Below are 9738 nucleotides of genomic sequence, written 5' to 3'. Positions count from 1 at the left end.
TTAAAAATACGTTCTTACCAACCAAATTCTGAATGATTTCAGATTTAACAGATCACTCTGTAAAACTAGAGTCATCATCGAGCAAACGTTTGGTGTTTTAAAGAGGAGGTTTGCAGTTATGTCGTACGGGATAAGGACATCCGAGATGAAGGCTTGCAGGACGACAATGGCGTGTGCCATCCTGCACAACATCGGGATTAAGCGGGGAGACTCATTTGGACGCTTTGTGGTCGAGTCCGACAATCACCCAGATGCACCGAACCAACCGGTTGATGTTGCAGGGAATGCCTTTAGGGACTTTGTCAGCACGACATATTTTTCGTAAAGTGTACTGAATCAGTAGAAGAGTAGTATATCTGCGTTAATTGATCGTAATTTCAAGCTGGCTGTATAAGTAATACGATACTAAGTGGTAAATATACAATGAACCAGTTTCATTTCGAACTGTACTTGCGTTTGTATTTATTTTTCAAAGTTTAAAGACGGAAAATACAGTCTAACAACATTATTTACAAATTTACTTTAATTTAGCAGGAGAAAAACCACTACTAAAACATCGATGATACAATAATATAACTACGTTTAACTCAATTATTTTGAACAAATATAAGCATATCATATTTTTACATCAAACTAATTCGAATCAGAATCGGTATTTTTTGGAGTGTATTGTTTAATGGTGTATATATGCTTATACTTGACAATGACAGTTCGGTATGGCTATTGAACATGCACTAATTCATATGGAAATAGGGTTTACAATTGTCACAAACATCAATTTCTTCAAGTTTCTCAAAATGTACATGACATAAGTGCACAATATACATGAATAGTATGAGCCCATAACCATTAAAATATCAGTTTTGAGGTACTAATAATAAACAATAAAATCTAATTGATTTACTCCAATGCCATTGATTTCCACAGTATCTCACAATACTGTCAGAATTCAAGCATGAAGATGCTTAGCACTACTTTGGATGTTTTCTCTTTGATTATATGACATTAAAATATAGACAGCTTTTACTTTAACAATCACAATTTAAGTCATGGCAAAACAGTGATTGGTCTCCATGGTAACATTTCTTAACAAAATTTCAAGTTAATAATTGCTTATCTGAACAAATATCCTTTGCAGAATAAAACTCTAATTCAGAATCATATCAATGGAGCAGTCAAGACTACACAAAAAATGACAATCTGTACAAGTGAATTCACATGAAAACACTGCATTTACAACTTAATAATTCCCTGGCATACAAAAAAGAAATATCAATTCTGACATTCAGTCTTGACATGTATAACTGCTCCACATATGGTTTATATAACATTGCTTGACAACACATGTTCAGTACAACAGAGGGAGATGTGGTGTACTATCCTGTTCAAAGAAATGCATATCTTGTTTTCAATAGCTTCAATACAAAAAAGTAACTTAATCTAAAATGGTTGCAATTTTGCCACCAACAATCCAAACGACAACAGTAGCCATACACATATTTCGATAGGCATGATAAGGTAGTCATCTCTGAAACTTGAATATAATCATTGATACTGTTAAAGTTGTATTTGCTGCTTGTGAAAGGACTATGGCATAAGGCAAAGTCTGAATAGTATCAAAGAATTAAATGGAAATACCATTCTAGCTACTTGTTTAACTGTTTCTAAAGTGTACACTATTATAGCTTTTCATTTCACTGTTCACATGCTATAGATAACAAAGTTCTTCACATTATTTTGTGTTGAACATCATGTTCAGCAAAGTAATACAAGATGAATTCTCGAATATATGAACACAAATACATACAAAGAACTAATGACATATTGCAAATAATTTTGTTTAAATAATTGATATTCACAAATTCAGTAGACTTTTCAATTTTAGTCGTAAAAATAAGTGTATTGATACTATAATTAGATAAATTAGAACATAACCTACATTTACAGCCAATAAAACTGATGACAGGTAATCATTAATTCTATGCCTATTTATTAAAAAATTAATCTTTTGCAGTTGCTAAAAGCTGACAACACTGCCACCGACTCATCCACTACACAATTCCTGCGTCATTTTACTTTTAAAATGTCTCTAATAACGTGGTTATATTCTTAGTCAGTAATATGACTGGAATAAAAATCTTAATGATTAAGAGCGATCAGTCGGTCCACTACATCCATTCTTAAAACTTAAGATTTTAATTTATTTTATATGACTATAACATAGCTATAACAGTTTCAATGACTTACAATTGTTTTTACAGAAAATTGAATAAATAAAGGGTTTACAATTCATTAAATGGTATGATAGAACTATTGCTAAACACTTGTTCAAGGTTTTTTTCAAGTATTGCTTTTTTCAGTTCAAATAACTCATTCTCATGGGCTACTCGGTTCTCGGCCAACTGCAGTTCTACTCTAGCTCTCTTCTTTTCCAGCTCATACAGTTCGTCCACATCAGTTGATCGTTTTCGAGCTGTAAAAGATCCAAAGTAATGACCTTCAAAAGCCTGATAAACATAATAAATGAAAAGAACCATGGAAAAAAATTAGATAGAGTCAGTTATATAGTTTCAGCACATTATGAAGAGAAGGAGACTCATGAAAATAACTAGACTGTGGTTTTCTTCCTATAATTAAATACAAACTATGCCCAAAATGACATACATTTCCTCTGCATTTTCTCTGCAAATACACATGGAACTTCATCTGAAAAATAAATAAACAACGTAAAATAATAAATAAACGTAATAAACTGAGGAATAGACATGAACATTTAAATTTGTGTTCATATTGTTATCCTATTCTCAATACTAGTAATTTCCATATATTGCTTTAATAGATAAAATTGTCTTTAAAATATCAGATTATTAGATCATGGATGTTTAAACACTTAACTCATTCTGAAAAAATAGGGTTTTTAATATAAGCAATTATAGCCTATTAACTTTATGTATCAGTTAGGTAAATGCAGAGGACTAAAGTAATTGGGCAGACGCTTTTCAGTTTTCTATATTTTACAGTTACAGGGATCTTGAACTTGAACCAAACACAATCAAAAGCAATATCAAGATAGTTTCACTTATAAGCTACTAACATACCAATTTTCATTACTTTCCATCAATGCTACTTGACATTGTCACCAATCCCTAGCAATGACATCACATACCTGTTGACGAAGACATCAAAGCACTGCCACTTGCACAGGTACTTGTAGTCTGTATACATTCCGCAGCTGAAAAACATTACAAAAGTTATGGATAATATACTTTTTTTCAAATATGTATTCAAGCAAAATAATGAAACAACATTGGACCACACCTCTATATTTTGCTTGTACTGATAAAACCGGAACAAGAACTTTCCTTGTATCATTTCATAACTTTTGCCAACCTGAATTTACACATGTTTAAATTGAATAACACTTACATGTAATGTTTTCATTGTTCCTGCCACATGCACCAGTTCCAGGTTGAGAGCTGTCATGATCTACAACAAAGTAGACACAAGAAATCATAACAAGTATCATGCATGAGTGAAATATTGTGCCCAAAACAATGGACAGAACACAAAAGTGAATTTTTGTCAATTTCCAGAACAATATTTCACTAGTAAAATACCAAATTGCTGAAAATTGTCAATTATTAACAAGACATTAAAGCTGCACTCTCACAGATTGAATGTTTTGAAATCTCTGCACTCTCACAGATTGAATGTTTTGAAATCTTTTTTTTATTTTTTGTCTTGGAACTAGCGAATTTTATCCAAAATACATGGAAACTAGTTATAAAGGACTGGTGACAAAAATTAGATTGCAGATTTTCATATTAAAGTTCAAAATTTGATGTTTTAAGCATTTTTCTTAAACCGTTAAGAACTATTAAGCCTTAAAACATATATTTTCGAACGGAAATATGAAAATCTACAATCTGATTTTTTTTGTCAGCAATTTTATATTATCGGCTTGCAGATATTTATGCAAAAAGTTTGCTCCTTCCAAGATAAAAAAATAAAAAGTTGTAAAAATGATATAACTGTGAGAGTGCAGCTTTAAACAGAAAAGCAAATATTTAACTGATTTTTTTTTTCAAATTTGCAAGATAAACATACTTCACATGAACATTGGTTTGGATACATCACTTATTCCTCAATATTGTGATAATTACCTTATATATAAAATGATTTAGTGTAATAGTGTTCCTTTATTAACATTTGTGTGAATACATGTTCTGATATTGTTTAAGTATACAAACTTAACATAACATGTTATAATCAAAGTAATATAGTCATGTAAATGTTAAATTAATTAATCCTATAAGTCAAACTTTTAATTTATACAAAAACAGTTATATACCGTTCTCAATGATGAATGAGTAGGACCCACTCTCAACCCCGCCAGCAATGCCAGTCAGAACATTTGTGTCCTTTAGTTTGTCTAGAAGCAAATTATCGCATGCTGAAAACTGCTCTCCAGGTCCACCCCCAGTCTTTTGGCTGCGAAAGAATTTCTCCTTTGCTGAAAAAGTCAGTGGTCGAAATTAGCACAAGCCCGCAAGCCCTGCACTGGTAAAATGTCTTTCGGGCTTACTCAAATTCTGAATTTTATAAAGCAGGGCTTGTTCAAAAATTTGATGCCAAGAAATAGTATAATAATTCGGGCTTGTTGATCCCAAAGTCTGATTTCGATGACTGTAAAAAGTATGAAAATTTTCAATCAATTAAATTTAAATATCCCCGGCAAATTATGCACAATTCAAAGCAAATAAATTATTAATTTCACCTTGCAGTGATAAAATGGGAATCCAAGCCCCACAAAGAAACTAAAATCAACAAAATATTTCTAGAAGGAGATTCCAAAACCCATTTTCAATTACAAATGTTTGGGTTTAAACTGTGGGATAACATGTCCCACATAGATGCCAATTTATATGGCTTCACATGCAGGACCAACAGTATAGAACAAGCTAATTTCTGCATAACCGGTTATTTATTCCTTCACCGATTGCACCTATAAAACTGGAAAGTTTTACAGTTGAGAAAAGTTCATTATCATGGAAAACAAATAGAACTGATATAGTTTTTTTTTTTTAACTTTATTTTTCAACTTTATTATTATATCCATAAACTTTACTGCATTATAGAGGATCTTAGGTATACAGATTTTACTGTTTTCAAGAACTAAATTCATATAACATTTTATCATAGAAAATGGCCTAAAGCTACATTGTTCTGTTAATTTTTTTATTTACCCCGTTGCTTTGAGTTCTGGTACATCTTCCGGACCTCTTCCACAGTTCTGCGTGTACCACCACAGCTGAAGTAGGAGTACAACATCATATACAAAAAATGAAACACGTACTGAAAATCACATTATACAAATGTAGACCATTTAACACAATAATGTCAGGCATGCACTTTAGTTGTAACAAAATAGAGTGTAGTGAAATTAGACACAAATTTATATATCGTCCTGGGATACTGCTCTTGAATCTTAAAATTTGCACTAATTTCAAGGAATACAACAGCATATACTGTGAACATAAAATATTTTAAAAGCATCAGAAAATATTAAAGCTGCACTCTCACAGATTGAAGGTTTTTACAACTTTTTAATTGTTTGTTTTTCGAACGAGCCAATTTTGCAAAAATCCATGGAAAGCAGTTATATAAGACTGCTGACAAAAATTAGATCGCAGATTAATTTATTATATTTCAGTTCAAAAATTGATGTTTTATGCATTTTTCCTAAACTGTTAGTAACGGTTTAACCCATAAATCATTAATTTTCGAACGGAAATATAAAAATCTACGATTTGAATTTTTGTCAGCAATCTTATATCATTGGTTTGCAGATATTTACACATAAATATGCTCTTTCCCAGACAAAAAAATAAAAAGTTGTAAAAATGGTCAATCTGTGAGAGTGCAACTTTAAGCAATGGTACCACAAAATGGCTTTATATATTAAACGTATCAATACTAGGGAAAGTTTAACTTAGAAACAAAGTGAAAATAAACACCATGAATCATATGACACTTCTGACTTACGAATTTATTTCCATTACGATCTCATCCCATTTGGCCTCCTTGGCCTTATTTCCGAGAGTGGCCCCTTTGAACTTTCCAAAAAGTGAATCATGTTGATTCAGTATTGTTGACAGAGCGGAGTGCCGCTCTGAATCGGTCCAATTGTTCGAGCGCTTCTTCAACTCGTTCATTTTGCGTTGTTTTGGCCACAGACGACCCCGATGATGACATAAGCTCGCGGTTCATCTTCCAGTTGAAGAGTATTTAGCGGAATATAACCGCTTACGCGAATGCAGATCGATAATAGTTGAGACTGAGTTTAAAACTCGGCTGAGAACGGTCTCAAAATATTTCGTGATCACCAAATTGAGTCGGATCTCAACTGAGTCAAAAAAAAATCTCAAGTCAAATTTTAAGTTTGAGATTGAGTTTGAGTTCTTTCGTGATACTGGGGCCTGATCTCTGTATCAACAATTGGTACATCAGCTGTGATCCAAATTGCTGCTTGATAATTTGCTCTTGCAATGTGCAATTCAAGAGCATCAGTTGTTGGTGGGAGCATTTCAAGCGTTTTCTTAGCTTTAACAAATAGCGAATGCCTTGCATTATCAACAGAGGTTTCATTGGTCCCATAAAGCAAGCATACAAACTTCTCTGCCTTATCTGACTTTCTGTCTCTTCCAACATCCGAAAGTAGGTCAGGACAAGTAACATAAGTCTTCCAACAGGTCTTCTTACTAATGCCACTAAAGGCCGAAGTTGTGTCGCATCCAGTCAACGCATGAAATCCCAAAATGTTAAGGTGCACATCTCTGGGTATTTTCTGAGCGATACTATGCACGGGGTATAGTTTGGTTTTCTTTGAAGTCCCAGCCATCATCCATATTTCGATGTTTAGATACCCAAGATGGTATATCAGTAGGAGCAGTACATCTGTATCTTGACATTTGACCACTATTCTCTCATAACCTTCTCTTACAGCATCTAAGGCATGTATAATGATCCTCGTGTCTGCCTCTTCCTGGTTCGATGACAGTTGTGGTACTTCACGTCTGTTGGATGTAGCTTTGAGTACATTTTGGTAACCTCCTCCTGTTACAAGCTCTTGATCTCTCGGTAACGAGTCTGCCCTTGTTGCCAAATTCTCGGAAAGAAACCTCGCAATATCTGCTTTGTTCTCATCCATTGCTAGGAAGGTATCCCATGACTGCGGCAGTGGTACATCTGGACCAGTAATCATTCTACGAATTGGGCGTCGGTTGCCGGATCGCTTGCTCCTAGCACTTGCCTTTATTGATGATTTTCCGATATATCTGTCGAATGCCACGTCTATTCTGTGTGTAGTTGTGTTAAAATACCTCAGTACACACTGCACAAACACGTCTGCATACTCTCCAAATGTAACACAGCCATCTGGTTTACCTAATGCCTGAATCATTGCATGTCCATCAATCACTATATCTGTTTTCAAAGTAGCCACTGGAAGCTCTTCCTGGACAAAGACTGCACTATCTGTAGTAAGGACCGCAAGCAGATCAGATTTGGCTGTTGGGTTCATAATTCCGCCAACTTTTGCAAGTGACAGTGGTACTGGAGACAACTCATGTTTTAATACAGATGCTATTTCGACAGTTCTGCCAGCATTAGCCGCGTTGAAGAGTCGTTGCATCAATCTTCTGTCAGCTTTTATTATCTGTGTGGTTTGCTTTGCTTTCACTGGCACTTGGTAAAGCGTGGCAAAGGTTTTCAATTTCATTTTTTTCATTGGGTCAAAGAATTGTTTTTTCTTTGAAACTAGTCTCTCGTGAGCATTTTGTAGTACACGTGCTGCACCTTGATCCCTTGCTTCAACTAGGTCCTTGGTTATTTCGGTAGTGGCTACATCTTTTGTTGCAATTGAGACTAACTTTGAGCACTCCCTTACTGGTAACACCAGGTTATTATCAGCATTATCGGTTTCAATGTCTACTTCTGTCAGTAAGTCTAGTCCTTTGCAACAAAACACGTCCCGTATGTCGAGGTATTGAAGCAGCGCTTGAACATGGCTTTCATCAAGATCTACCCGTGATCGCTGGAAGTCGGCCCTTGTAGATGTGAACTCATCTTCATCATCTCCACTAGTGTCTGTGTAGAGAGCTCTCATCTTTTGTGAGATGTTTGAGCGAAATGCCCAAGTTATACAGAACTTGTCCCGTGCTGAGTCATTGCGTGTTATTCCTATGATTCCATTGTTAAGCTTGCAGAGTTTATTTATCCACTCGGTTGCTTGGTCTGTTGGAATCTGGCTGAAGTGGTTGTTACTTCTCTTGACGACGAAATTCCCATTCATGAACTCAGTGTAAACTTCTGGTGCTCTGTTCTCCAGGTCTTTCATCTCGGCCAAATACACAGGTCCCCATCGAGCATAGTTTAGGTGGTCATACGCTGTCAGCCACGGTAACATTGCGGCGAATGCTTCAAGGTGCAACTTCCAGTTTCCTTCTCTTTCCGCACGAATAAACAGAAGCAAAATCTCAATCATATCCATATAGGTCTTCCAGAACACATACTGCTTGTTGCCAAAGAACAAAGAGTCAAACTCCTGCATCTGGCCGATCAAGTTGACATCCAGAATAACTTCATGTAACTTCGCAGCCTGGTCCATTACGTTTTGGTCATATCCAGTTATCTTTGAAGTTTTGAAGATATTAACCAGATCCGTAGATGATGCTTCCATTTCTCCAACATCTGTACTTGTGCCACCGGCCTTTTGATGTAGCCAGGATCGAAACATCGTCCACCTTAACCGCCACAAAGCCTCATACGTTAGGATATGTGCACGTACTGCTCTGTAGTACGCCTTTCCTTCCATCATGTTTGAAGTTACGTTTGGAGGATACACCCCAGCATCAACCCACACATCATCAAGACCAGCTGATTCCATGTGTTGTCCAATTGCTTTCAAAAAGTTGAAGCAGACATGGAGGCCACCAAGTCGGAATATGACGTTTTTATACTTCTCTTGGTTCGCCCATGTTAGCTCTATTCCTTTGGCATAGAGAGGCTGGTCACCAGTGATAACAGTATGTGTTTGTCCTACATGATTTGATATTGCTATAAATCTATCGATAACCGTAGTCAGCGTATCAAAGTCATCTGCAGGGGCCTGCAGGATTGGAAGCATTCCAATGGTAGTCATCGGTGGACTTGCTTGACTGGTCGATTCATTAAATGCTCGCCATGCTGGAACTTTCTGCTCTTCTGTGTCAGTCTGTCTTCTTAGAAGCCACACAGTGTCCTCTATACGGGCCTGTTCACATTTGACATCTATCTCAGTGAACCATCTGTCCGTATTTATTTCGTCAGCGGTTTGCACTGGTTGAGGTCTACTGCCATGCGGCATCTTTGCTCTGTGTAACTCGTGGAGACTCTTCAAAGCGTCTGTGTTACAACTTCTCTCTAAGCTAGGTGTGCTGTCATCATCCGCGATTTGTAATGGATCTAATTCTGCTGCGGTTTGTCGCTGCCACACAACCATCTGCGTACTATGGAACGTGTTTCGCCCATCCAATGTAGACTCCAACACATCTATATTGTCACATGAACAATGTACAAAAACCCCACGCTCGATATTACTTGGAATATAAACTCCTCCATTTTGAATATACTTTTCCAGAATATTGTTAGCTATGGCATTATCAATCCGTCTGATTGTAGTGATACCAACTGTATGAT

General features: G+C 35.9%; 1 protein-coding gene across 1 annotated transcript; it reads right to left on the bottom strand.

The window, feature by feature from the left end:
• Positions 1 to 432: 432 nt before the first annotated feature.
• On the bottom strand, positions 433 to 6351 carry LOC128213483 (uncharacterized). The gene is made up of 7 exons (XM_052919223.1): positions 6046 to 6351; positions 5247 to 5311; positions 4352 to 4513; positions 3427 to 3486; positions 3167 to 3232; positions 2665 to 2706; positions 433 to 2473 (listed from the first exon to the last, which is right to left on the bottom strand). Exons 1-7 carry the CDS (start codon positions 6213 to 6215, stop codon positions 2283 to 2285), a joined length of 756 nt encoding a protein of 251 aa, XP_052775183.1. The 5' UTR covers positions 6216 to 6351; the 3' UTR covers positions 433 to 2282.
• Between the last annotated feature and the right edge of the window lie 3387 nt (positions 6352 to 9738).

This window comes from Mya arenaria, chromosome 13 (genome assembly GCF_026914265.1).
Source record: "Mya arenaria isolate MELC-2E11 chromosome 13, ASM2691426v1".
In the NCBI taxonomy this organism is placed as follows: Eukaryota; Metazoa; Mollusca; class Bivalvia; order Myida; family Myidae; genus Mya; species Mya arenaria.
This window is presented reverse-complemented; position numbering and strand designations above follow the sequence as displayed.

What these genes read in the sequence shown, in the direction of transcription:
- LOC128213483 (XM_052919223.1), bottom strand. Translation starts at nt 6,215, where the DNA reads ATGAACGAGTTGAAGAAGCGCTCGAACAATTGGACCGATTCAGAGCGG. An exon ending in ATCGTAATGGAAATAAATTC is followed by an intron (nt 5,312 to 6,045) that starts GTAAGTCAGAAG and finishes CTCCTACTTCAG; the next exon opens with CTGTGGTGGTACACGCAGAA. An exon ending in CCAGAACTCAAAGCAACGGG is followed by an intron (nt 4,514 to 5,246) that starts GTAAATAAAAAA and finishes TGACTTTTTCAG; the next exon opens with CAAAGGAGAAATTCTTTCGC.